Source organism: Penicillium robsamsonii, assembly GCF_028829455.1.
Source record: "Penicillium robsamsonii strain IBT 29466 chromosome Unknown utg000007l_segment0_segment0, whole genome shotgun sequence".
Lineage (NCBI taxonomy): Eukaryota > Fungi > Ascomycota > Eurotiomycetes > Eurotiales > Aspergillaceae > Penicillium > Penicillium robsamsonii.
Window position 1 is genome coordinate 105,806 of NW_026643225.1, and position 26,880 is coordinate 132,685.

The 26,880-nt window shown below is 48.7% G+C and overlaps 13 protein-coding genes across 13 annotated transcripts; 6 read left to right on the forward strand and 7 right to left on the reverse strand.

Moving 5' to 3' along the window:
• Window positions 1-541: 541 nt before the first annotated feature.
• Window positions 542-811, forward strand: N7447_010313 (uncharacterized protein; the record flags this gene model as incomplete). The annotated part of the gene is made up of 1 exon (XM_057234575.1): window positions 542-811. One exon carries the CDS (start codon window positions 542-544, stop codon window positions 809-811), a length of 270 nt encoding a protein of 89 aa, XP_057080795.1.
• A 299-nt stretch (window positions 812-1,110) lies between these two features.
• N7447_010314 (putative vacuolar morphogenesis protein AvaB) lies at window positions 1,111-4,122 on the reverse strand (the record flags this gene model as incomplete). Its single annotated transcript, XM_057234576.1, has 4 exons — window positions 1,111-1,549; window positions 1,600-1,708; window positions 1,759-2,565; window positions 2,625-4,122. The coding sequence occupies 4 exons, from the start codon at window positions 4,120-4,122 to the stop codon at window positions 1,111-1,113; spliced, it is 2,853 nt and encodes a 950-aa protein (XP_057080796.1).
• A 582-nt stretch (window positions 4,123-4,704) lies between these two features.
• On the reverse strand, window positions 4,705-6,509 carry N7447_010315 (bifunctional nucleoside/nucleotide kinase/histidine phosphatase family protein; the record flags this gene model as incomplete). The annotated part of the gene is made up of 4 exons (XM_057234577.1): window positions 4,705-5,376; window positions 5,431-6,017; window positions 6,069-6,141; window positions 6,462-6,509. 4 exons carry the CDS (start codon window positions 6,507-6,509, stop codon window positions 4,705-4,707), a joined length of 1,380 nt encoding a protein of 459 aa, XP_057080797.1.
• Window positions 6,510-7,546: 1,037 nt separating this feature from the next.
• N7447_010316 (Nucleotide-binding alpha-beta plait) lies at window positions 7,547-8,594 on the reverse strand (the record flags this gene model as incomplete). The annotated part of the gene is made up of 4 exons (XM_057234578.1): window positions 7,547-7,736; window positions 7,801-8,148; window positions 8,210-8,492; window positions 8,555-8,594. 4 exons carry the CDS (start codon window positions 8,592-8,594, stop codon window positions 7,547-7,549), a joined length of 861 nt encoding a protein of 286 aa, XP_057080798.1.
• A 1,339-nt stretch (window positions 8,595-9,933) lies between these two features.
• Window positions 9,934-11,948, forward strand: N7447_010317 (uncharacterized protein; the record flags this gene model as incomplete). The annotated part of the gene is made up of 4 exons (XM_057234579.1): window positions 9,934-10,267; window positions 10,363-11,117; window positions 11,181-11,231; window positions 11,286-11,948. The coding sequence occupies 4 exons, from the start codon at window positions 9,934-9,936 to the stop codon at window positions 11,946-11,948; spliced, it is 1,803 nt and encodes a 600-aa protein (XP_057080799.1).
• A 1,843-nt stretch (window positions 11,949-13,791) lies between these two features.
• N7447_010318 (uncharacterized protein) lies at window positions 13,792-14,286 on the forward strand (the record flags this gene model as incomplete). The annotated part of the gene is made up of 1 exon (XM_057234580.1): window positions 13,792-14,286. The coding sequence occupies one exon, from the start codon at window positions 13,792-13,794 to the stop codon at window positions 14,284-14,286; it is 495 nt and encodes a 164-aa protein (XP_057080800.1).
• Window positions 14,287-16,058: 1,772 nt separating this feature from the next.
• Window positions 16,059-17,839, forward strand: N7447_010319 (cytochrome P450; the record flags this gene model as incomplete). Its single annotated transcript, XM_057234581.1, has 6 exons — window positions 16,059-16,445; window positions 16,500-16,584; window positions 16,635-16,723; window positions 16,788-17,075; window positions 17,138-17,186; window positions 17,238-17,839. The coding sequence occupies 6 exons, from the start codon at window positions 16,059-16,061 to the stop codon at window positions 17,837-17,839; spliced, it is 1,500 nt and encodes a 499-aa protein (XP_057080801.1).
• A 539-nt stretch (window positions 17,840-18,378) lies between these two features.
• N7447_010320 (amidohydrolase family protein) lies at window positions 18,379-19,453 on the forward strand (the record flags this gene model as incomplete). The annotated part of the gene is made up of 2 exons (XM_057234582.1): window positions 18,379-18,680; window positions 18,739-19,453. 2 exons carry the CDS (start codon window positions 18,379-18,381, stop codon window positions 19,451-19,453), a joined length of 1,017 nt encoding a protein of 338 aa, XP_057080802.1.
• A 178-nt stretch (window positions 19,454-19,631) lies between these two features.
• On the reverse strand, window positions 19,632-20,704 carry N7447_010321 (uncharacterized protein; the record flags this gene model as incomplete). The annotated part of the gene is given in 2 exon segments (XM_057234583.1): window positions 19,632-20,058; window positions 20,070-20,704. 2 exon segments carry the CDS (start codon window positions 20,702-20,704, stop codon window positions 19,632-19,634), a joined length of 1,062 nt encoding a protein of 353 aa, XP_057080803.1.
• Window positions 20,705-21,223: 519 nt separating this feature from the next.
• On the reverse strand, window positions 21,224-22,036 carry N7447_010322 (E3 ubiquitin-protein ligase MARCH; the record flags this gene model as incomplete). The annotated part of the gene is made up of 2 exons (XM_057234584.1): window positions 21,224-21,355; window positions 21,407-22,036. 2 exons carry the CDS (start codon window positions 22,034-22,036, stop codon window positions 21,224-21,226), a joined length of 762 nt encoding a protein of 253 aa, XP_057080804.1.
• A 270-nt stretch (window positions 22,037-22,306) lies between these two features.
• Window positions 22,307-23,386, forward strand: pre8 (proteasome core particle subunit alpha 2; the record flags this gene model as incomplete). The annotated part of the gene is made up of 5 exons (XM_057234585.1): window positions 22,307-22,350; window positions 22,407-22,426; window positions 22,476-22,526; window positions 22,582-23,178; window positions 23,268-23,386. 5 exons carry the CDS (start codon window positions 22,307-22,309, stop codon window positions 23,384-23,386), a joined length of 831 nt encoding a protein of 276 aa, XP_057080805.1.
• Window positions 23,387-23,687: 301 nt separating this feature from the next.
• On the reverse strand, window positions 23,688-24,680 carry N7447_010324 (uncharacterized protein; the record flags this gene model as incomplete). Its single annotated transcript, XM_057234586.1, has 1 exon — window positions 23,688-24,680. The coding sequence occupies one exon, from the start codon at window positions 24,678-24,680 to the stop codon at window positions 23,688-23,690; it is 993 nt and encodes a 330-aa protein (XP_057080806.1).
• A 646-nt stretch (window positions 24,681-25,326) lies between these two features.
• N7447_010325 (uncharacterized protein) lies at window positions 25,327-26,721 on the reverse strand (the record flags this gene model as incomplete). The annotated part of the gene is made up of 4 exons (XM_057234587.1): window positions 25,327-25,644; window positions 25,698-26,355; window positions 26,410-26,602; window positions 26,658-26,721. The coding sequence occupies 4 exons, from the start codon at window positions 26,719-26,721 to the stop codon at window positions 25,327-25,329; spliced, it is 1,233 nt and encodes a 410-aa protein (XP_057080807.1).
• Window positions 26,722-26,880: the final 159 nt, after the last annotated feature.

Sequence of the window (26,880 nt, forward strand, 5' to 3'; positions counted from 1 at the left end):
AAAGGGTTTTTTTTCTCCTTACAACGTTACAAAAGCCACACCTAGGCAAGTCGCCGATCCCTTCCTCTATAACCTCTATCTGGCAGAATCTCAGATCTACGATGCGGAGACTTGGTGATCACAGAATTTATAATTTTGCGGTTTATATTCGTAGATCATTTCACTGCTTTATGTAGTTTATCTGGTATGTTTTCCTCTTTTCCTCTTTTCCTCTTTTCCATCATTTCCATCATTTCCATCATTTCCACAACTTTCAACTTTTCTTATTACATTCAGCCCCATATAGACTAGGTCTTACCGTCCTAGAACCCAACAGAAATTAGCCTCGGCAATGCTACCGTATGATCCAAGCACATCCAGTAATATACAAACCCCCCGTATTCAGTCATACCTGGAATCCCCTGGGGAAGAACCAAGTCCCGATTTAGATCAGAGGCGGTAAGAAAGGCGGTAAGTTACAACGGGGGACATGATTCTCTGCCATCTTGCTCAACAATCCCCCCCCCCCCCCATTTCCCCAACTTTCCTATTAAATTTCAAAATGGCCTCCAACACGAGCCTGAATGCAGTCTACACTACCCCTCAATCCACCGAGACCTTTGAACATGTGTTCTCCACCACAACCGGCACACTAGCGGCTAAGCAGGCCCACCTCTCAGAGCTGCAGTCGCTCGTGCCCAAGCTGCAGGACCAGATAAACGCCTTCCTTACGGAGCGCATGGAAGAGGACAAGGTGCAGGGCAAGCTCTCAGCACAGGAAGCTAAGGAGGAGGAGAATTACGGAGAGGAAGTGGTTGAGGATGATGCATGATCGCATGATCAGGATGTATCTTGAAATGGGCAGATGCTATGGGTATCAAAGTCGCTGGGATAGCCTCCGTCGACACAAAAAAAAAACCAAATGAAAGATAGAAAACGAAAAGAAAAGAGAAGGAAAATTAAGAACATGAACAAGAACAAAACGACCCGGCGAATGCAGATGCAGGAGAGTATGCACACTACCCAGCTCGAACACTAGGTCTTCGACTGGCACACCCCAAATGCACCACGGTATCACTGGAAAGAAGTCAGCGATGAACAGACCAAAAAAGACAAACAACCGGAAACGACTTACTCGGGGAAAACATTGATCACACTCCCACCCAAACGCTTATGACAAACGCCACAAATTCGCTCCTCAGTGACAGTGACGTGGCGAGCCCGCGTGCCTCCGCCACGAATCCCCTCGCCAAGAGCGAGTTGGGCTTGGATCTGCATATCCCGTGCCTTGCGCAGGTTTGCCACGATGCGCGCTTCATTGAAAACCGAGTTTGCGGCGCGCATCCGACCCTTGAAATAGAATTCAAGTTTCTGCACGGCCTGTTTGTCTGGTATGAGTTTCAATGCGGCGTCGGCTGGGAGGCGTGAGCCGTGCTTGGCTAGCAGATCAATCGCGGGGTCGTTTTGGGGCTCATAGCCATGGGGCGGGGAGAGATAGAGGGAAAGGAGGGTGAGGTAGATGGAATTTTCTTCCTCGGCCTTTTCGGCAAGGTGGACCTGGTTGCAATATCTTTCTAGGGTTAGCAATTGCTGTTTTGGGGGAAATGCTATATCACTCACTCTTCTGCTTTCTCGTGGTCCGCAAGTTTGAAGACGTAGATCTCAAGCGCCTGTCGGTGCTGACCCATCCTGCTGAATAGGATAGCTCGGGCTTCGTAGAAGTTGGGATCTAGGATGCGTTAGTGATGACTTGTTTCATAGGAGTAGCTCGCAACGTACCCTCTCGATCGAGCCGATCCAACATCTTCGCTGGCGAGTATTGCTCGCTCTCTTTCAGCATCGCCAAGAACTTCTCCTTCCATTCCCCTTGCTCGTTGTCGGATGTAAGTTGATCTAAATATAAGATAAGCAGCCGCTGATGTATGTCCGGAGTCATGTCATTCCATTCATTAATGACATGCTCGAGGTATTGAATAGCAAGCGTGGTGTCTATTTTTTCAAGGAATGCGAGGACTTGTGAACGGGGCAATGTCTCGGCATTTTCAGTGTCGGTCAAGAATATCTCCATTCCCAACTCGCGATTGGCACGAAGCGGCCATTCTCCGAACTCGAGAACCAGATCAATTTGGTCTGGCGGTAGATTTTGAAGATAGGCGACTGTACGTGTTGGACCACTCAGAGGACCGTTGTCTGTCTGTCCAAAGCGCTGGAGCAATTCTAGTGCTTGTCGATGTAATTTCTTGCCGTAAAGGAAGTCAATGAGGTCGTTATATCTACCAGTCTCCTCGAGTCTCTCCATGACTACTTCTGGGTCACAGAAGTTGGCAATGCGGAAGAGGGATCCAGCTAGTGATGGAGTCGCGAACATGTGTGCACGGAACAAAGTGGTGTCAACCAACCGTGCCTTGGCACAGATTTGTGTGGCAAACTCGTCGGCAGATGGGAAATCCAGCAGCTTAAGCACCGAGTCACTTGCCTCATCTGTGGCTTCGCTTGGTGGGGCAGTTTTGAGAGTTCCATCGGGGTTGACGAAGCGTTGGAAGCGTCGGCGAACATCTGCCAGGTATCCTTGTAGCTCGCGGACAGCTATTCGAAGACCTATAATTAGTTAGCATGGGTTCAAAAGCAATGGAAGCTTGCCGTACCTTTATCATCTCCGCGGATACTGCTGGCTTCGCTTCCTTCATCAGGCTTTCGCACAGAAGATATAATAGAGGCTGCGTGGGTGGATGTCTGTCCACCAGCAGCATCATCGGACGAACTGTCACTCTGGGACCCGCTCGTCTTTCCATTCGGGGATTCAGGCTCCGGGACAGTGGATAGATCGCCTGCAATCAAGCGGGGGTAGAGGCGAATGACACTCTCCGGAGGTGCAGACACCTCAGTAAAAAGATCTAGAGATTCCCTGTACTTGTTCAAGGCGAACAAGCTCTGCGCTTTTTCAAGTCTTATCGCGCGCAGTCGACCAGCCTTATCCCGTAAAAGAGCATCCTCCAGCATGCTGAGTAAGCTGATAGCCTCATCTAGATAACCACCCTCAACCAAGGCATCAATCTGGGTATCATAGCTCAGAGCTTCCATGCGCCAGATGGTGCGGTCACTCGCCACAAGGAACCCTTTACCGGCATGGGCGAGACTGATGTTCGGCTGCGGAATGTGCAAGATACTAGCCGACGGCAATGGAATAGACTGTAGTAGCGACAAGGTCTCCGGGTTCCGTACTTCCAGCACACCCTTAGATGAGTCGTGCAAAGCCAACAAAAACGGGTACGAGTATCCAAGCTCCACCGGGGCATGGCTCCAAGGCACCTGCTTCCGACCAAGAGGCTGGCCGTCGATGTCGATGAAATTCGTGTTGATGTCCTTAGCCAGAAGAATCTGACCTTCGCGCAGTCTCGTCACAAGTGGCCGCGGTACCATACCTCCCATGCCAATATAGCTCATGCTCGCGGCACCAACGCCTCCGAACCGGCCCGATTCCTCAATGCTACCGGGCCCAGCCAGGTCCGTGAACTGACCACTCTCTATATTGACCATGACAAAGCTCGAGTTCAGCCCAACCACTAGCCGTGTAGCCGCAACCCAGGTGAGAGTCTTGACCCCACTAACCAAGCTCAGCTCAGCCGTATCCCGTTCCAGCTCCATGTCGCGCCACGCCCGCATAAGAATCTTCCGCTTGACAGCGACCGCCAAGCGGGAGACAATAGCCGGTACATTGGTATCGGCATCATTGACAACATTCGACGTGATGGCAAAGACAGAAGCGCCCTTCGTTTGAGCTAGCTGTTCAACAAGCTCGTAGGACTGCGCATCGTGGAGCGAGACATAACCACCAGAAAGAGAAACCAGCACGTTGGCCTCCTTAATCAAGGCGAGCTGTTCGATCTTGTATCGGGAGAATCTCTCCAGTTCGCGGAGGAGCTCGGTCTTGCCGTCGTCGGTGACGCGGTAGATGCGAAGGTTGCCATTGTTTAGGCCGGCGAGGAGGCGGTCGCCGTAGGCTAGGACCGATTCGATGCGGGACTTGTCGCGCGGCTTGAGCTCCACGAGCGGCCGCGCAGTAAATGCTGACAACATGGGCGTGCTGTCTTCAATTCCTTCCACTGGAGGTTCGAGGGGCCCTCCTGCTGGAGCTCTCCGCATGACGTCCGGGGCTGAGTCATTTCTGAGTCAGCATATATTTGGGCTGGGCCTTGAGCAACTGGGATTCTTGGCCTCTCTTGTCAGTTGTTCATACCTGCAAGTTTCCTCTGCTTAGAATATAATGGTGGCTACTAGGCTTGTGGTCGCTCAACCCGACTTGTAACTAAGCAAGAGGATGTCACTAAGTTGGGTTGGAGTTGTCTAGCCATATCATTTCTGTGTTGAAATGAACTTCAACTTTCTAATGAGACAAGAGTACGATAAAACTGCGAAGAACATGGCTTGAATAATAGATTTAAAGTATGTGAAAGATTATACATAGAAAAATCTCTTGCGCAAAGTATACTTTTTCCCTTTTTCTACCTTCTACCTGTAGAACTGAGAAGGGAGAGAAAATATGTTAAAAGACTACTAGAAAAGGACTACTAGAAAAGACATCACACGGCAGTCTACACGGCCGTCTACTCTTGTATCGTATAATCAAAGAAGAAAAAAACCATGTTTTTGGTATCTGAATATCTCATGCAGTCCGAATTCCGATCACACCCAGGTGACGCCGCGCCGATGCAGATCAACATATCCCTAATGCTTGGTCTCCGTGCCTTCTGCCTTTCCTCCTTCCGCGGCATGGAACTCCTGGTGCCTCGCCGAAGTCCCCTTCCCACGCCAGGTCGACACAGCGGGGATGTTAGCCTTAAAGCGCTGCTCTTCGGTACCGTAAGCTCGGGGCGTGAGTTTGATAAGAGTATGCAAAGGCACCTCCATCCAGGGACTCTGCTCCTGGGGTACATTCATAAAGTAGGCGTAGATGCAGCGGAGAACAGCCTGATGGGTAACGATAATGACATTTTCACTGCGCTCCAGCTCCATGATGATGGGCTCCAGGCGGATGACGACGTCGCGATAGGACTCGCCACCACGATAGCGGTAGTTGTACTTGTCTTCATCGCGGGCGGCGAAATCCTCTGGGTATTTCTCAGCGATTTGCTCGTAGGTCAAACCGTCGCAGACGCCCGAGTCCAGCTCATCCAGGGCTTTCCACTCCAGCTTCTCGTAGCCAGTCTCTGCCTTGAGATGGCGGGCACTCTGGATAGTGCGGCGCAACGTTGATGTCCAGATCACGATTTTGGTGTTCTCGGGGATTCCAGACTTGCGCATTAGCTCGGGGAGTGCGCGGGCGTAGGCCTCACCGCGCTCGGAGATGTTGGAGTCACCTCCAATCCGGCCGGTCAAGTTGAACTCGGACTCACCGTGCTATTTTCGTTAGTCCCACTTCGAAATATTCCGCAATTTTGATCTTGGACTTACCCTTGATAGCCAGATTGAACGAGGCTTGATGTGAATATTCTGGATATAATAAACTAGTCGACTGGACAGATAATCTTTGATCTGGTTGATGATGACCGTCGAACCCACGTTGATAAGCTTGACATAAGTGTAATGCTTCTCGCCATCATCGATGGTCTCATACACCTTTTCATAGTTGCGAATGCGGTTGCGGAAATCAAGTGCCGCCACTTCGGGGTCTTGGCCCTTGTAGTCTGGGGATGTCGTCTTGACCTCCTTGATGTTGGTCATAATCAGGTCTTCGTCGTCACAAATTGACTCAACAAAGAGAGCCTCGATACCAGCTTCGTGGCATTTCTCATAGATCCACTTGCGGCGCTCCTTTGTGGAGTTGGTAGCATCCAAGATGGCCACGACGCCCTTCCCAGTGTTAAACCACTGAAGCATGTCGGCCATGGCAGCCTCTGCGGCAGCTCGTCGCATACGCTCGCCTTCTTCATTGTGGGGATCAAAGAAGGCCGCTTGTGGCTGTGGAGTGCTGAAGCGGCGATAACTGCCAACATTAAAGACACGTGCAGGGATACCGACCCAGCCCAGATAGCGCATAGCTATCGCAAATTAGTCCCCCATGTTTTTCATTATGGCTCTGTTCCACTTACCCTTGCCGGCGATGAGACTCTTGCCTCGGGCCGGAAGGCCCACCATGACAACACATATCTTCGAGTCGTCGGACTGCGTAGCAAAGTTAACAGCTGACATTTTCTTTTCAAAAAAAAAATTTAAAGGTTGCAAGAGTGCTTGATTGCGGGGGTGGGAAAGAGAAGAAAACAGAAGGTAGAGATAAAAGGTATAGACCCAAACTTGGAACTGTGAAAGTCTTGCACAGTTCTTCTACTTGCTCGCATTTGCATACTCAGAAGCCATTCTAAGGCTCCATACTTTAACAAAGATCAATCCCAAACCCGCATATACGCATATACGTAATGCCTCGGTAGAGCAACAACCCCGCGGATATCAAAAATGGGGGGCAAAAACAGAAAAATTGCACTCACACTTGCAATGAATGCCTTATGCTGGCGTTGGATATTTTTTGAAGACATTTTTGAGGGTGTTATATGAAGGAGAGAGCAGATACGAGATTCTCGGGAAGATTAGGGACAGTTCCGACCCGAAGCCGGAGAAACAAGAAGGATCACTTTAAACCAACATGGGGGTAGTCAAAGACATAGAAGAAATGACCAGAAATGAAGATGGTATATATGAATTCACAAAAGAAAAAGAAAGAAAAAAGACGTAAACCGAAACAGAAACAGGGGAGGCGCATAATGCGGTGAAGAGGTAGTCTGGATTTCCCCACTAAACGTCATCCCATGGTGAATCATTGAGAATCCACTATAACATCTTTTATATATAGCATATTGATGCTTGATAAGATCCTATTTGGAGATTCCTTCATATATTACTACAGTCTATATTGTATAGGGGTTAAACAGGTAAAATATTATACTATACTCATGTTTCGTCCATACTAATCCTTCAAGATGATGTCCGCATGCGGCTGTTTTTCATATACGATCGCTTATACCCGGGCTTGGTAGTGATATTTAGAGAGAATTATGTATACAAAATGAGAAACAGACTCCTTGGATCCCATTGCATGATATATTTTGACAAATGCCAGCTCTTAAACACTTCGGTTACTAGAGATACATCCTTGTATATAGTTGCACGGCTCCAACATTCCCATGTAGGAATTTGGCTTCAGTATACTCCAGCCAATGACATTTGAAGATAGACAGTATTACAGGCCTGACAAATAAATACCTCGCATCTTCGGGTGTCCGGATAAGCGAATTATAGAAGAAATGGGGTCCAGTCCGGCTACTTATCGTCAGAACTTCCTAGGTACACCCGACATGACACATATCATAGTCAGTTTTATATAGCGATCTTTGATGTCGTTTCTATTGGGCCGGAATAAGTCAGCTTGAAATAAATAGGCACTAAGTGACGAAAACGGAATAGCGAGATAATTATGCATGTCATTTTGTAGTATATTCTGGTATCATAGCTCATGCAACGCGACACGTCCTATCATTAATAATACTTATTTTCTTTTTTAGGGCCTGTACTTCAATTAGGCCTCCTTAGGACCACGAGCAAACTGTACACGTAGCGGACCACCCCATGGTCCTTCCTGGCCATTCAGGGTATCCATGGCTTTCAGGGCTTGCTCGGGAGTACCCAAGTCAACGAACAGATAGTAGTGCTCGCCGGGATCGAACCGCTTAGCGGGGTGAGGGGCAAAGATCTTGCTGACATTCTCACTGCAAATAAAGGGCATCAGTATTGGTCACGCAACACCGGAAATCCAAGCCATTAGAAACTTACATCTTGAATCCCTTGAAGAAAATCTCCATGTTGCTCTGCATAGCCCCATGGTCGGTCAATCGTGGCAGTCCACCGACATACACACGGTTGCTCGAGTCACTGTTGACCTTCGCAAAGCTAGGTCTCTCTTGCTGACGCCAGCGATCAATGCGGAATGGCTCAGGTGGGCTCTGAATGCGCTCCTGAGACTTGGCCACACCGGGCTTAATCTTAACAGGGCGACCCAACATATCACGGCCATCGAGCTCGGTCATGGCGCGCTCGGCATGCTCCTTGTTCTGCAAGTCAACAAAGCAGTAGGAAGGGTTCCGGCCGGTGAAAGGATCAATGGCAATATCTATGCGCTCGCTATTGGGGAGGGAAGTTCAGTTGGCGATTTCACGGCTGGCAGGTTCAAGTGCAGTCATACATAGGGAACTCGGCCGCTATGAACAGCGCCTCCACATCCTCCATCTTAGCCGTGTATGGCATGTTGCCAACGTATAGGCGGCGGCCATCGTTAATCGCTTGGGGGACGTGCGCTCCGGGCCGGCTGAAGGCTGCGCGGGAGGTATTGGGGTTGGGAATGGGGCTCGCGCTGGGGCTGGCATTGGTGCGCGATGGTGTTGGGCTTTCCACTTTCATGCGCCAATTGGGAGAGTTGAAGGCCCGCCCATCGGTGCGAACATTTGTGTAAGGAGACTTGGTAGGAGCTATATATTGTAGATATCGATTAGTCGAGACTCTTTGGGGTATTTTTTCAGGACGATCTTACTCTGTTGCTCCTCCAGTCTGGGGCTCTCTGCATCATCCATGGTTTTTGAGAGAGGATTTTAGTATCAATGTAAAAAGATACTCTGAGTAATTAGTATAGCAAAATAATTTTATCAAAAGCTAAAGAATCGACCTGGTAAATTGCATCTCCCACTTTTTTTTTTGGGGGTGCAAACAGTGCAAATTGGCACCTCGCCTACTATTTAACGCGCTCACATTTTTTTCTTCTTCCCATTATTTCTTCTTCATTTCATACTCTTCTTTTCTCCTTTTCTGAGCCAAAGGCTCAATTGACCTTGTGGTTGTGTTTGGCAAGCTCATAGCATGATGTAGCTTCGGCTTGCCATGCCTTCCCCAAAGGTATACATCTCCGTGATGTCCCAACTGTCCCCGATATGATGAATTTCTTCATTGACGGGATAGTTTGAATTTTCAAATGTGAGTTTTTCGACTTTCCCCCCCCCCCCCCCTTCTCTCCCCTGCTCTTATGATGATGTAACCTTTCACGAGACCTGTTCTGAAATATAATGTCGACGAAAAATTGTACCAACTGCTGTCTGAATAGAGCTTCTTGACCTTGTTTCTCTTGTCGAGTCTATGCGATCATTGCTAATATGACTCCAGATTTTCACAGATTTCCACAGACTGTCACTTGTCTCTATAGAATTAGATTTTAAATAATCTATAATGAAATTGGTACACTGTACTATAATATCGCATTCCATTATTGTTTTCGCTTCGTAGTGTATTCTTATCCAAGTTCAAGCTTGTTGGTCATGTGATCCCGTTTGTTCCCCATTTTGAGTATGGACAGTACTGTAGATAGGACCTTGATCTACAGAGTTTTTCCAGAGCCTCTTTGAATATACTTCTAGGTTCTGTCACATCTGACCCATCCAGTCACAGTCTTGAAATATTCAAGTCACTGCAAATAGTACTTACGGAGTAGATGGAATTACAGTGTAGTATACATCATAGTTCCCATTATCTCCAATTTATAACTGTCATTCGTCCCTTTACTCCACGGAAGTGATTTTCCAATAAGCTGTGCAGACATAGCCTGAAATGGGGCAAAACAAGCAGACCATCCTTTGTCTGCAACCCCTACTCTGTACATCGTAAGCCCTAGCCCTGCCAATCACTTCTCCGCGCAGTCAAACTCCATCCCCCGTTCTTTGATGGGTTCTTTGACAGACCCTGTACATGTACATTTACTTCGCACCCTTGGGGGAAAGAGACCAAAAGCCATGTGGTTTGCTTGGATTCAAGTTTCTTTGTCTCGGGATCCAGTTGAACCCTAAAAACCAAACATAGTCAGTCTCCTCAACATCTTCCCTCCATACACTTCTCAAAAATAGAAAAATGATGGAAAGGGAGAAAATGGACGCCACGCTATCCGAGAAAGTCGTACCGCAACGACCATTCGGAACAGCTGCCGAGCGGACACGGCGCAGTCTTAATGCCAAACTCTCCAATCCGCTGGCCGGGTTCAGCCTTAACGAACTACGGAAACAGGGTCGCATATTTGCTGAACTTCACGAGATGGGGGATGAGTCGGATATCCGTGCTTTCGAGCTAGGTGCTGTACTGGCCCAGTCTCCGGAACGATATGACAATGTCACCGGTCTAACAAACCAGGAGAAGGGGGTATTGCGTCGGGAGTTCACGCGTCGCTGGTCACAGCCATGGAAGATGTATGCTGTCATTTCGTTGTGTTCTTTATCTGCTACAGTGTAGGGGATGGGTAAGTAACTGTTCAGTTCAAAGTTCCCAACCCCTCCAAGTATATACGCCTGCTAACAATGATAGATCAAACGGTTGTCAACGGAGCCCAAATATTTTACAAATACCAATTCGGCATTGGCGACGAATCCTCTCGGAACGCCTGGCTCCTCGGTCTCATAAACTCCGCACCATACCTCTGCTGTGCCTTCATCAGCTCCTGGCTAACAGTCCCGTTCAACCACTGGTTCGGCCGCCGCGGCACAATTTTCCTAACATGCTGTTTCTCTGCGATAGCCTGTCTCTGGCAGGGATTTGTCTCAACCTGGTGGGCTATGTTTGTTGCACGGTTCATGCTAGGCTTCGGCATCGGCCCCAAATCAGCGACTGTGCCGATCTACGCAGCCGAGACAGCCCCACCATCCATCCGTGGTGCATTGGTTATGCAGTGGCATGTGTGGATGGCGTTTGGGATTATGGTCGGGTATGCAGGGGACCTCATCTTCTACCACGTCGACTCGACTGTCATCGTCGGCTTGAATTGGCGTTGTATGATGGCCTCGGCAATGTTGCCGGCTCTGGTCGTTTGCTGTTTTGTCTTTACTTGTCCCGAGTCGCCGCATTGGTACATGCGCCAGAAGCAGTATTACCGCGCTTACGAGTCCATCTGTACGCTGCGGCATCATAAAGTGCAGGCAGCTCGTGACCTGTACTACATGCATGCCCTGCTAGAGGCCGAGGATAGTATGAAGCTTGGGCGAAAGAAGATGCTGGAGCTAATTAAAGTCCCACGAAATCGGAGAGCGATGTTGGCGTCTCAGATTGTCATGTTTATGCAGCAGGTGGGTGTGAATTTTCAGCAAGACATACCGAAGTAATTGCAGAGAGTGCTAACTTCAAATCAGTTCTGTGGTGTCAACGTTATTTCATACTATTCTTCCGAGATATTTCTCGAGGTCAGTCCAAAGGATCAATCTTCCTCTCCAGCAGAATATTGACAGAAACCCCAGGCCAAATTCTCTCCTCCGGCTGCCCTAGCCGCCTCATTAGGTTGGGGTCTAATCACCTGGCTCTTATCAATTCCCGCAGTTTACACAATCGACACATTCGGCCGACGCAATCTCCTGTTATCCACCTTCCCACTCATGGCCATGGCAATGTTATTCACAGGGTTCAGCTTCTGGATCCCCGAGAGCAGCCACACTGCACGTCTCGCCTGCATTGCTTTGGGAACATATCTTTTCGGCATCGTCTACTCACCCGGTGAAGGACCGGTGCCATTCACATACACAGCCGAGGTGTACCCGCTTTACATCCGGTCATACGGAATGGCGCTAGGCACGGCAACGATATGGTTCTGTAATTTCCTGCTGGGTGTGACGTGGCCGTCCCTGCGCGCCACATTTACAATACAGGGTGCATTTGCTTGGCATGCAGGTTGGTGTTTGGTTGGATGGTGGCTGGTACTCTTGTTTATGCCCGAAACGAAAGGGAAGACGCTTGAGGAGTTGGATCAGGTCTTTTCTGTGCCGACGAGGCTCCATGCGCGGTATGGATTGAGGCAGATTGGGTATTTTGTTAAACGATATTTGTTGAGAAGGGATGTTATACCGGAGGTTCTTTATGAGAGGGAGGAATTGGTGAAGGCTCGGGATGTGGGATTTAATGCATGACGAGATAGATACGGAGTAAGTTGGACTCAAGATATAATGTTTTTAGATCGGGTTTGTTTTCTGTTTTAGCATAGCACTACTCCAGTATATTGGTACTTTTAATGAAGATCTATCACAATGTAACCCCCACTCACCGAAGGATTGGACCGAACTGCAATGTCCCTGCTTTTTACGTATGTGCCTATACGCACCGGAGTTTCCCTGGCGGGTTTTCCTATTTGAGCTGCCGCCGCTTTTATGAGGGTGCTTAGGCTCAGGCTCACTGAGTATTTCAGAGAGCGACTCCTCTTTCCAAAATATACGCCACGAATTTTCAATCTCATTACTTTGGAGTCTCTTTTCATTATCAACCTCTTAGACCAATCGTGTGTCAATACCCCAAGTTCATCGGCTTTGCGAAGATGTCGCTTTTAGGACTTCCACTGGAAACCCTTCTGTGAATTGGCAATACTCTCGGTAAGAAAGACCTTCGAAACCTGTGTCTTGCGTCTCGAGAATTCAACATTATCTTCAGAGCTTTTTCGGTGGCATCAACTTTGGAGAAACCCCGTCGATTCACTGGGCGATCGATCATAGAAGTTTAGGCGTCATATCATGTGGGTGTCAGGCTTTTTCTACGGAGCCCTTAGATTTCAAGCTAGACTTTAGGGAGGGCTTCAAAATCCATGCGGTAGCAAAAAGCACATCAAGTAAGTAACAAAAGCAGAGCTTGGTCTCCCAGTCCTAATATGCCACCGTTCGATCAAGCCAAATAAAATCATTTGTGTGCACCGGACACTAGATGGGTAATTTATAAATACTTTGAGAAGATGGCATGTCTGCCCCACGAATCGACGTGGGAATTTTTCGCCCAGCCAAACTTCGACTACAGCTGGATTGATGGCGCGGCTACGCGTACTTGGTGGCATTTGTTGCTAGTGAGTCTCTTGGGTTGAGTATGATGTCTTTACACAAGCTAACGAATATTCTAGGTCTTGGTGGTGCTCGTCAGGAGGGATTCATGTCTTATTTGGTGATATGGAGTTGGGGCTTAATTTGCTTATGTTTATTTCTTTTGGCACACTTCTGTGATGCGTTGTCCGGGTGTGTCGACGTCTGAAGCTAAGTGCTATTTAAATAATTTGCTATACTAAGCGCTTGTCGGTGGACATTTTGTGTCGTTGTCGTACATTCACCTTACAGTCATGCCCTTGTATCATCTTAAGCTAAATAAATCAGATTATGTTGTACTAAGGAGTAGCATCTCCGAGAAGCGGTATCTCCTAGAGTCCCCTCTGCTCCTTTCTTATTTCACTAGGCAGGAAATGTCACCTACACAACCTTCCTCATCAGACCTTTCTTTCCCTTATTTTCTCCCTTCACTCTCATCTCTTCTTTCACTCTTCTCATTCTCTTCATTCAATCACCTGTTCTCGCTCTCTTCATTGTCAACGAGAACGAGAACCATTGCTACCGCCACTGTCTCTTGCCAACTGGCACAGTGTGCCGATCATTCTCAAGTTTCATCCGATTGACAAGGTAAGGCTGACTCATTACTACAAACCTTATCCGAAACTTACTAAGACCATATAGTTTCGGACGCCGGAATGTCTGCACCGTTGGCCTCAAAAGACCAGACAATCAGAAATTCTAATGACTCGGACTCCCCAGAAGTCGAGCACTCAGACGTCGAGTACTACGAGGCGCTGCCCGACGGAGAGCGCCATCCGGAAGATTATCAGAGAAAACAAAGAAACAACCGACGTGGTGAAATATATACGTTTCACAAACGTCCCACCAGCTATTGCGGACAAGTTTTCTTTGCGCAATACTCGGCAGATGGTTCAATCGCAGCACTCGATATATGATCATCAAGCTCTTAGCTGGGGCCCACGAAACAGCTTCACGCGGCCTGGGTGGTGCAGTGCAAAATGAGATATACAATATGGGGCTGGACGGGTCGATCCGCCAGTTAGGGTACAAACCCATCCAAGGTGTGTTTTCTAGAAAGGAGGCCGACGAAGCGTATGGTCCTGCGCAACCTGTTCCAGGTCGCAATCTAAAATGGCCGACCGTTGTGGTCGAAGTGGGAGTATCAGAGTCATCGAAAGCTGCGGGCAGATGCAGAATGGTGGCTCACGAACTCGAGGGGCGATATGAAGCTTGTAATTATCGTGTCCATCAGTCGAAAGACCCCCAACATCAAGTTCGAGACTGTTGCTTTGGACCCGACCGTCAACTTCTTGCGGCTGCGCTACGTCCCAATGACACGGCAGACCATTACGGCATCCCGCGACGCACACAAACCCAACTCACAGATTACCATCAGGCCAGCAGTACCTTTGACCATTGGGTTTGAAGAATTGTTTTGTCATCAACCAGTCCCGCCTGAACACAACATTGAACTATCACCTGATCGATTGGGACGGATCTCAAAACACGTGTGGGGGGAGCAAGACTTCTAGCTTATTATTACCTCTGTACCTCTGTTAGTTCTCTTAGGTAGCTTCTTCGATGACACAATCTTTGCTGCAATAATCGTGGAGTGATTGTCAAAGTGCTATGTAGATTCTTGAAGAATGGCTGTAGAAAGAAGGAGACTGCGCTAAAACCCGCAAATGGGTCGGGTTTCGGGAAGAGTGGATCAGGGTGCTTAGTGAGTCGATCACGTTGATTATGGAATGGCACGTGATCAAGTCAGAATACTCAGGGACGTGCTCAGTTTTACTTAGTGATCAAAAAGCGGCAAGAGGTGAGCACTCAAATGGAAAGGTCTCGAGTCCCAGGCATTATCCGGTACATATGCAGTTTGTAAGCGAAGTGGGTTCATCTGATCGGATTGACATGTATGAGAATAAATGTGTTTCAACAATTCCCATGTAAGAATTTGGAGTTCTCTTCCTGTTTCTCTCCGATTGGACGTCTTTGACCATTCTAGTTTCTACATTTTCCCTGAAGGATCAGCATATGGTTCGTCTTATAGGTTCGTCAGCATGCAAACCCTCATAAGATCGATCCGAGGTGCATTGTGGCGTTTCCAACAGCGCTTACATAGATTGGCTACGCTTATATGCAAACTAACAATATAGCCAATTGCGTCAGCTTCGAGAATGACATTGTCACCAGCCACAGAAAATAATTGGCAAATACAATCCAAAAAGTTAAGCGAAGCTGCCGTTCTAAGCCTAGGTGATGATTCCAAGGTTAAGAAAGAAGCCCAGATCCTATACGAGTCAAGCCACAAAAGATGAGTCAGACATACACGGATCGACATGGTCAGAGTAGTTCGTATGTAAGATATTGTTCTATTGTAAAATCGATCACTCTTCTTACGCCAAAAGGCATCAGATGTGAATTGGACGTGGGTCACGGCTTTGGGTGTTTCCCGGAATCACTGGCTGTCGGAGAGCCCTAATTAGGAAAAGAGTCAAGAATAATGCATCTTAGAGAAAATAATGTCCGCATATCTTGCCTGAACTACTAAGGCAAAACCTGGCATTCCATCACTCAGCCTTGTAATCCCCACAATTCCTATGAGACAGTCCTAATGCGTACACGGTTTCCGTGAATTTGTAGGGACACAACGTAATTGGCTCTCCAAGAGGTATCTATTTCAGGATCTAGTAATATTAGAACAAACCGAACGGGAAGAACTGAAAATCTCAGGTGAGATCCAATTTGTTTTTTGAAAGCTCTGGATGCCTGAGCTAACCTAATGAGGTCTTGACCCTGAACCCTGAATAAAGTAACCACACCTCTATGGACAAAAATAAATCGTATAAGCCTCAATTTTGATTTGGCGGCAACGGCCCGCCTTAGTCCAGTATGCATGCTAATGCTGACATGCAAGACAAAAATCCAACAGCGGCTTCAAGGAGTCAATTCTAGAGTAAGACTTGCGGGATAGGGTAGTTTCCGTGGGGCCCTGGAAGGAATGGCGACTCGATCTGGCTGAAACCCGGGCATTAGGCCAAATGGAAGGAGCAACGGAGACTTGGCCCTTTGGTTCGGTAGAATTGATCTTCGGCAGGAGTGTATGCTTTGCCATGTCGGGGGCTATTCTTTCGGGGTATAAAGACTTCCTAGGAACTATCCTGTTCACTTGCAATTCTACATCTGACACACTTCACAATGCTGCAGAGCACTCTGACTCGGCTGGTACTTACTTCATGCAATGACTCGTCAGATACTCTTCGAGATCTGGGCGGCTTGGCCTCGGTGATTCTTCTACTTTCTGCTTTACTTTTCAAAGTACTATATGTGCCGGTGACAGCTTCCCCCCGAAAAGGTCATTCCCCTCCGAGCTTGCAACTGCCAAGCTGGAAGGTCTCCCAATTCTTCTTTGAGAAGAGATTTGATTTCATCAAAGATGGCTTCAGGGCTACCTCGTCAGCCATCTACCAGACCAGGCTATTCCGACATAACGCCATTGTTCTGTCAGGGGATGAAGGTCGACAGATCTTCTTCAAGGAGAAAGGTCTCTGCTTATATGATACGTTTTCAATCATGATGGGCAGTGTAAGTTCCTTGACGATTGATTCTGTTCTCGGTAATAACTAATTCTCGCATTAGAGCGCTGCTCAATTTGACCCTCACCAAGTCGACGGCGTAGTCCGACGAATGGCTTCGATTCAACGACCTGAGAACCTCCAGAAATGTGAGTTTACCGTTTGTGATGAAGGAAAATATTCACTAACACACATACAGTGCTTCCATTGATCTTGTCGGAATGCCAGCGCAAGATGGACGAATGGGGCAGCGAGCGTATTCTCGACCCCTGTTCTTCCCTTCACGAGGTGCGTGGGCCTGTGTTCTATGTTGAGTCGATGGGAAACTGAGGCATCTTATTTTTCTCCCTAGGTCACTTTTCAACTGGTCATGCGCATTGCTTCCTTTGATATTGCCAATGATCCGGTGCTTTCAGCGCGTCTCAAGTCACTTGTCGACACTGTCGACTCTTTCACTAACCCATACTCCACTTGGCTCCCTTGGCTACCTGGCCCGGCCTTGTTCCGCAAGTTCTTTGCTTCTGTTCAAATTTACAGAATTGTGCAAGCGGGAATCAACGCCAGGAAGAGGAGCGGGGTCAAGGACGATATGCTGCAGCAGATGCTTGATGATGGAGATAGCACGATTCGAATCTTTGGGGTCCGTATTCTTGCCACTTTTCAATTCAACTATCTTGAGCGGGAATCTGACTCTCTCTGAAGTGCATGCTAGGGCTATCGTTAGCTGGAGCTCGTGCTACTGGAACAATTGGTAAGTTGGAGATTCGGTATTGCCAAATATAATCACACTGACGGTATCTAGTTACATGGCTGATCATGCACATCTCCTCGGACCCAACTTGGTCTTCGAATGTGCAAGAGGAGATTAAGACCTTTATATCCACTCACACATCCCCATCCGCCTCTCTCTCTGGGGACGCCCTCACCCAAGCCCTCTCGGAAATCCCACTCACAGCTTGGGAATCCCAAACACCTAATCTCGACCTCTGTATACGTGAAACATTGCGGACCTCACAGCCATATACAGCAGTGCGAAAGAACACCGGTCCAGATATTACCGTCGGCCCATACGTTATCCCCACCGGATTCCTCGTTGTATATCCATTTTCGGATACAGCACTCAAGTCAAAGTACTACACTGACTCAACTCGCTGGAATCCGTCTCGGGTGATTGGCAAAGAAACACCGTTTATTGGCTGGGGTGGGGGGAAACACGCTTGCAAAGGCCAGCGACTTGCTACGTTGACCTTGAAACTGGTGGTTGTTCAAGCTTTGATGCGGTTTGATATTACGATGGTTGATGGGCAGGGCAAACAGATGAATCGTCTTCCTCTTCCTGACTGGAATGACTCTGCTACTTGTCAACCACAGGAGAAATGCGGAATCAAGTTTGTTGCAAAGTAGGAAATTCGCAGGGAAACGGGTTATGCTTTTGATTTCTTTTCTCAGAGCCGATGCTACCATATTTATTAGCGTCTGAATGAATCAAATTATTTCTACTTATCATTAGACTGTTTTAATTTAAGCCTATCTGTTTTCTCCCTACAATACACAATGACTACAAGAACAGTTTATCCCTGCTCGCAATACATCCTTCCAAAGAGCCCACTTCTCCATATCCCATCAGGAACCAAATCCGGGGAACCAAAATCCAGGCGCATGGCTACCTGGAATTCAAACGAAATTAGATTGGATTGCGATCTGTGACTAGACTTACGGAAACCAATACACTCATCTCCGCTGCCAACCGCCCGCATCCGCCCCGACAGCGAACCGCCATCGGATGCTTTCTTTAACATCCGACCTTCCGACAGTCAATGATTCAATGTAATGTGCCTTGGAATGCCTGAGCGCTTCCGAAGTGCGGGGTCCCCGCATACACTATAAAACAGAGAATCATCTATGAGATTGTTAACAGCCTTTCATCACTTCCAAAGACCAAAATGCTCGGAAAAATCGCCCTCGAAGAAGCTTTTGCGCTCCCCCGATTCCATGAAAAGACAAAATGGTGGGCAGGCATGTTTGCGACCGACACAGAGAAGCACACAGCAGAGATCAATGACGTTGGACCAATCCGACTCGACTTCGCCGAGCGCCACGGCGTCGGTCTCCAGATCCTCAGCTACACAGCACCTGGTGTACAAGATATCTGGGATGCAAAGGACGCGCAAGCCCTCGCCGTTGAGATCAACGATTACATCGCAGAGAAAGTGAAAGCGCACCCAGATCGATTTGCTGCATTTGCGTAAGTTGCATCAATACATCCATGGCCGATATGTATACATCCAGCTAACTCACCCCAGCACGCTCTCCATGCACGACCCACAAGAAGCAGCAGACGAGCTCCGCCGCTGTGTAACACAGCACGGATTCCTGGGAGCACTCGTGAACGACACACAACGTGCCGGCGCAGACGGTGACGACATGATCTTCTACGACAACGAGAAATGGGACGTATTCTGGGCTACATGCACTGAGCTCGATGTGCCGCTGTACCTACACCCTCGTAACCCGACAGGCACGATCTACGAGAAGCTCTGGGCGGATCGGAAATGGCTGATTGGACCACCGCTGTCATTCGCACACGGTGTCAGTCTTCACGTTCTGGGTATGGTGACGAACGGGGTATTTGATCGGAACCCGAAACTGCAGGTGATACTTGGCCATTTGGGGGAGCATATACCATTTGATATGTGGCGGATTAACCACTGGTTCGAGGATCGGAAGAAGATGCTTGGACTTGCGGAGACGTGTAAGCGGACGATTCGGGAGTACTTTGCGGATAATTTGTGGATCACGACGTCGGGGCATTTCTCGACTACTACATTGAACTTTTGTATGGCGGAGGTTGGGGCTGATCGCATTTTGTTCTCGATTGATTATCCGTTTGAGACGTTTGGGGATGCGTGCGAGTGGTTTGATTCGGCGGAGATGTCGAATACAGATCGGTTGAAGATTGGAAGGGAGAATGCCAAGAAGTTGTTTAAACTTGGGGATTATAAAGATAGTACGGCTTGAGTTTACAGGGAGATAGGTTGAAATGGAACTTTTCACATTGAATTTCGCTATGCGTTTGCGCTGATATTCGAAACATTGCATCTGGGGTATTTGAAACATTAAAGATAGGTGGTGAGATCGTAAAATCATAGATATGGAGAAGACATTCCATGCGGTGGTCCGGTAGTTCTTCCATCGTTCAGTTCAGGGCGCATTCAGAGAAACCCTGCTCGGCTGACTCGTGCTGATCCTTCTCGAATTCCTGGTATTGTTTCCAGCATTGCTTCCAGATCTCTGGCGAGTCACAAAGATAGCCCATCGTTGGCGCAAAGTATTGTCGTTTGATTTCAAGAGTGACCCGGGTCAAGGTACCGTAAATTTCGATGCAGCGGTGGATCGCCCCCAGACAACAAGGACATGACGAGAAAACTTTGTGCGTGGGAAGTTTGGGAACTGCTCGTCCAGGAGTTGAGGCTTGCGCAAACGAAGGAAAGGAGTATGGACCCATTCCTCGTACATATCCATGTACAAAGCAAGTAGTCGTCGTTCGAGGTAGCGGGGCTTCTTCATATTCCTGCTCATTGAGCATTAGTGCTGAAGCAGAGGGTAGACCAGAAACATGGGCACTGATACTTACTGAGCGACCATAGTCGCCATTTTGCGAAGCCGCTCGTAGGGAAGGATAGGCTCCATGGAGACATCCTCCAGGACGTAAGAGACCTTTTCGGCAGTCTGGAGCTGCCATTTAAGCATGTCTTCTATGAATTGGACGTGCTTGATGATAGTGTCGAGAGGACGTCTTGCGTCTTTCATCTCTCGGAGGCCTAGAAACTCTGGACTCTGGTGGAAAATGACGAGGTTGACTTTAAGGGTAGCGTTGATGATAGCGATAAATTGCTCGCGGATCTCAGGACCCAATTGCGGTTCGGAGAGGAGATCTTGCAGCTTTCCGAGGACGACCTGGCTACGCTGAGATGGTTCGCTTTTGCAGTAAGGAACAATGTTAGGATCGACATGGAGCATGCGGATCTCTTGCTGGGTGGCTCTGCCGAGAGCGGAGATCCATGCTTCCTCGAGGGGCTTCTCAGCTGCGAGGGAAGATCCAAGCATCTCACACTCGGACTCGTCATACTCAGGGAATGGCTCGGTGTCTGTGTTGGCTGTGTCGTTGGTAGAAGTGGTGGATCTAGACTCATCCGATCTAGAGTCGGAGTCGATCGCGATTTGAGAGCGGACAACCGCAAGACGGGATCCTGGTGGGGGATCGTCCATTTTGCTTAGATCAGAATGTTGAATTACATGAGAGGAAGAAGAGGAAGGTAAAGAATAAGAAGAGGGGGGAAGAGAGAGAGAGAAAGGCGAGGGGTTCTTAAGAGATAGTCTGCCATGATAATGAATTGAGGTTATTGAAGAGACGCGCGTGACAATAGAAAAAGGATAATGAGAATGTGGCAATGTGACAATAAGACTGAATGGAGGAATAAGACTGAATAGGACATATGATACATGAATTTACCGCTGCTCAATCCAAAAGCGCTAACAAGTCAGACTCATAAGGGTCAGAACGCTTCTTTACAATTGAGTGGTGGACTGCCTTCCCCAAGAACGCTGCCCGATTTGGTGAAGCAGCGAATGAATTGAGAACAAGACGTTCTCGAGCCAATCATCTACTTCTCGGGCAGACAATCAAGAGTTATCGAAGGCAGTTATTGTTCTTCGCACATTGACTAATCGACGTCTCATGGGGCAGAGGAGGACGGCAACTTAAGTAGTGCGAGTTCATTGTTTGAACTACTCTTCCTTCATTCCTTCCGGTACTGGGACGTCCTCATTCTCATCATCTGGTAATGGGACATCCATCACCCGTTCGCCGGCCTTTTCTAGCGTTCGTCTACTCCATGACCGAACACCCTTGTAGACCGCCTATCTGCGGTTAGCGCCAAGTCATATTTAGTCAAATGCGACCACACATACCCAAAGGAAAGTACCGATGCCAACCATGACCACTAGCCAGTTCAACTGGGCGGCCCGGTTACGGCCCGAATTCCGCCCTGCTGCGACAGACCGGAGGTTCCAATGAAAAGGCGACAGTGCAAATATTGCCTTGAGGAACGACAACAAGCCCAAAGACGCGAGTCCTTTGACGAAGTGTCCCAACCAGGTGGCATCTTCCTCGACCAATTCGGCGTAAGCATCCACGGGGCCCAGGTAAAAATCAATGATGGGGTCAGCAATGAATCCAAGCAGGAATACGGTTAACAAAAGAATGCCGAGTGTGAGGATTAGCTGGGTGGTGACGCTACTGATCCACCGAGCCCAAGTCAGACGCTCCAGGCGATACTGGAAGCCACATGTGGGACATTGCCAGAAGTTTCTCGTCCCAAATTTGGGGTCGGCATGGCGCCATGACTGCAGGCAGCCCTCGTGAACATAACGCGAGGAACCTTTGCATTGACAAGGACTTAACAGACGGCCAGATTCTGGATCGGAAGATTCATAAACCACTCGAGGCTTCTGGAGGAATTCCGAGGGTTGGAAAGTAGGCAGCACGCTTTCCAAACAGATGCGACAGACCCGTGGAGGGTAATGCTGTGTGTCTGCCATTTAGTCTCACATCGAGATTTGCTCGAACCTTGACAAAAGAAGGTCGAGAGAAAATTACTGTTTCCTTTTTTTGGGAGTGTAAAAAAAGAGAGAACGACAAGAAAAGCAGAAAAGCCCGAAGGTGTCCCAAACCCCACGGCTAATCCCGATCGGGTCACCGCCTTTCGTGAGCTCTACCGCGCCAAACGTCACCCATCTCTGCCTACAACACAGCTCCCCTTCCTTTGATCTTACCATCCTCTCCTCTTCTCTTCCTCTTGACAGCGAACCATGGCGGACCGATATTCATTCTCCTTGACTACATTCTCCCCCAGGTAAGGACAACTTGGTCCTGTCGAATTGACAACATGCTAACTCAGCTCCATTACAGCGGAAAGCTGGTGCAAATTGGTATGGACCATCGCCTTTAAGCTCAGGCATCGATGACTGATCAATATAGAATATGCCTTGAATGCCGTCAACCAGGGTGTGACTGCTCTTGGTATCAAAGGTACGCAGATGACCAAGTTCTCCCACATGGGGCCAAGCTGACCGCCCCGTGATAGCTACGAACGGCATTGTGCTCGCAACTGAGAAGAAGTCCTCCTCGCCTCTGATCGACCCTCCCTCCCTATCCAAGATATCCCTGATCACGCCGGATATTGGTATGGTCTACGCCGGCATGGGCCCCGATTACCGGGTGCTGGTCGACAAGGCCCGCAAAGTCTCGCACACAGGCTACAAGCGCATCTACAACGAATACCCACCTACCCGTATATTGGTTCAGGACGTTGCCCGAGTAGTGCAAGAAGCTACGCAATCCGGTGGTGTGCGGCCTTATGGTGTCAGTCTGTTGGTCGCAGGCTGGGACGAGGGCGTTGAGCCCGAGTCTGAAGAGGCTAAGAAGGATGACCCCGAGGAGAAGACCTCCAGCAAGACTGGTGGTATCCAGAAGGGTGGGCCCAGTCTGTACCAGGTCGACCCCAGTGGCAGCTACTACCCATGGAAGGCGACGGCCATTGGCAAACACGCAACGAGCGCCAAGACCTTCCTCGAGAAGCGGTACACTGAAGGACTAGAATTGGAAGATGCCATCCACATTGCGCTGTTGACACTCAAGGAAACTATTGAGGGTGAGATGAATGGTGACACAATAGAAATTGGTAAGTTTTTAGGGTTCTACCTCGTTTCCTCTCATTCTGGCTGCTTGGCTATCCAAGAGCCTGGTGAACATTCACTAATTCCGTTCCAGGCATTGTCGGCCCCCCAGCGGACCACCTGCTGGGCTTCGAAGGAGTGGAGGGTGCTCAGGGACCCCGATTCCGCAAGTTGACTAAGGAGCAGATCGAGGATTACCTGACCAATCTATGAACGAGAACACATAATTCATGTAGTCTCGAATGAAACATTTCCTCTTTGTCTGGTATTGACATTTTCCCATTACAAATCGCATGGCCACCCACAGACGGCTACCTGCCTAATGGTCTATTTCATGTCACCTATATCTTAATGGCTAAATCAGGACCCTTCCGCCACAAGATGGTCCGAGCCACCCCTGGTTTCGAATTTATTTTCATTTACAATCGTCTTACACGGGCTGTTCTGTAGGACTGGAACACTCCAAAAATCCAATTCCAAGCTTCAATATTATCCCTACTTATATTGTATGCCGTCATGTTGCTAATGAAGACGCCCTCCCAGTCTCCACCAGCATCCTCCTCTGAATAACTCGGCCACCGTCCGGCGGAGACAAAAAGTCCTTCGGCTCAGCCTGATTATAAGGCGTATCCTCGCTTTGATCTGGCGTCTCAGGCGGCCTCTGTATCGAGCAAAGAGGCAATGTATCGGCAATCGCGATAGAAATGGGGTGTCTGGACCCCTGGATGAGATCTACCAGACGACCAAGCACAGCAAACTCGAGTTTAAGTTTGAGCGAGTACACAAATCCCTTTAGGGTGATTTGCACGGCGTAAAAATTGGCGTATTCCAGACCCAGAAGCAGCACATCCATGGCTATGATCGCGCAGTTGATCCCGATCAGCTGGTACATGATGATCCGGGCATCCGGGCGCGAAGTCACATCTGCCCCAAGACGGAGAAGCTTAACCGTCTCAATCACATACAGCGTTGACAACAGACTCTCTTGGATCGTGAACCCGGTCAGCTGGATTTTCTCCATGATGTTGTACCCATTCACCCAGGCGGCGTCGCCGCTGTGGACTATGTTCGCGCCGTAAGTGAGGATCGTTGTGGGCACATGCAGAAGAATGACATTTGCGACGATGAGGTGCAGTACACGGCGCAACATGCGCTCATCTCGTAGCACAAGGTGGAGTCGTGAGTACAGCACCACAGATTGGCCAGTAACCATAGTCCACCAGCCGATGGTCAGGACAGTGACCGACAACACGGAGTCAGTGTGTGTAAAGAACTTCATCAAGAAGCCAATTGAGTATGGTACGACACCGAGCACTCCCGTGACCAGCAGGGACCAGAAATAGAGCCCACGCCACCTGCGGAATGTGGCTGGGACGAGTACAACTAGCTCAGCGACATTGTAGCATGATAGACCGATGAAAGCGACGAGGATCAACTGTAACACATCACCCTCTTTCGCGAGGGCACCAGATATCCCATCCAGCATGTCCTGGGGAACGTTGGACATGGTCGAAGAAGAGACTCATTCGGGCTTAAGAGAGTAGTTATATGAGCAACCGGACTCGAGCAGGGAGTCTAGTTCACCCTGTTTGGTATGTCCACATATTCCTATGGACAAACGGGGTATGAAAGAATTTTTGTTGGGGAAATGAAAGAAGAAACAGGCAAAAAAACGGGCGAAAATATTCGAATGTAGCGTGGGATATAGACTGGTCGTACAAGACCGGAAAGTGTCAATGCTTGTGCAGATCGAATTTTAGACTTGTCTGACAGAGAAAACAAACGAAAGAACTGTATTGACAGGATGTGCATAGGGTGTTCAGGTGTTCAGGTGTTCACTCCAGGGGCAGAGTCTGGGGTAACCCTTGGGGATAATGGGGATAAATTCAACATCCGGCATCGGAGTTGGGGGCCAAGTCCGATATTAATTACTCCGTTTTAATCTTTAATGCTAAGCATGTGGGAATTGGAAGGCAAGATTTTGTTTATTTCTATCTTTGTGCGTCTATAGAACAAATCCCAAAAATAGATACATGTAGATCCTATTGAAAGAGATATCCAACAAAGATACGAAAACAAAAAGACAAGTATTTCCTACTATCACCTTATGATGTTTAAAGGCTAGGGAAATTGTTAAATATTTGAGTTCACAATTAATTCGTGTTCAGGGTTGTCTCGCCTATCCATGGGACATCTTCCTCAGAGTCTTCATCCTGGCTGTCGGCTACCTCCTCTACCTTCCGTTTCTTATTAGGTATCTGCGCAGGCCGTGCTGGTGACGCCGGCTTAGATGGCGACAGTTTTGGAGACTCCATTTCCGGAGATGGTGGTGCAGAAGACAGCACAGAGGATATAGGCGAAGGGGTTGGAGTAGGAGGATCATAGTACTCAAAGTCGGGAGGAGACTTCGGCAGGGGAGTCAAAGGGTCGGAGGTGAGAGACTCCTTTCTCTCTATTTCATAAAGACCATCCTAGACAAATTAGAAGCACAATCGCATGCAACAGGCCAGAGACTTTGACATACCGGTTCAATGCGAAACGCAACGAGCAGCCCCTCGGCTTGCTCGGGCAATGGCTTACCCGCACGCTTCTCGACCTCCGCGACTCGCTCATCCGGCAGGTCACGATAGACTGCAATGCGAGTCTGTATGCTGGCTTCCCACGCACTGCCTGACAAGAGCGGCTGCAAAGCCGCATGAGACTGACCCTTGATCTTTGTATGGGATTGGTTAATTGCCAACACGGCGATATTTCTCGCGGCGAGTTTGGCCAGATGCGTGGCTAGCTCGCTAGCAACGTTCCACTTGCGATTCAGCAGCCACTGCAGGTGTGCTTTATCAGTGATTTTACCCTCGGCGAGTTGGTCCTTGAGCTCTTGGGCGCTGGGGAAGTAAGCTGGGAATAAATTCGACACAGAATCGACAACAATAAGATTCGTTTCCGATGGCGGAAACCCTTTTGGTGGACGTGCAAGCAGGGCTATAAGATGGGGCAGCGTATGCGCCCGGAAATAGATAAAGTCATCGAGGTTGACGGATATTTCCTCGAGTCGGGGACTGGGCAAGGGGCATCCCGTATCTAACGGTGTGATTAGGACAGCACAGCTGACTCGGGGAACTGGCATGGACATACCAATCCAGACTACTTTGCCGTCACGTAGTGCATTACATGCAATACTCAACCTGGAGATGGATCAGATCGAACTCTGGCGGTGTGGATATGGGGGGCACACTCACGCCAGCGATGTCTTCCCGGCTCCTGGGGGTCCGAATATTTCTGTAACATGTCCACGCAGAATTCCACCTTGATTGGGCTGGTCTGGGAGGTCATTTAGAACTTCGTCCAGACGCGCCAGACCCGTCGCGATCGGGTCGCGGGTGGCGGCCGACGCGTTGAGGGACTGCGATGCTGAGATCGAGACCACGGGCACTGGGCATAGTTTAATGTCTGATGCTTTTCTAAGGCAGTTGGAGAAATTACTTACGCGTGTCTTCATCGTCGAACCCTTCGAGACCGTCGAGACCGAGAAGGTCCATGTTGGTGCTCATGGGCGCATCAGGATGGCTGGCAGCAAAGCCACTTCAAAGCCAAGTAGAAGAATAGGAAATGAATTCAAGCTCTAATGCGTTCAATCTCATTCTAAAAATGACAATAAAAATGCCATCATAAGCAGGGGCAGTTGGATTGTTGACGGTTCAGAGATCCGA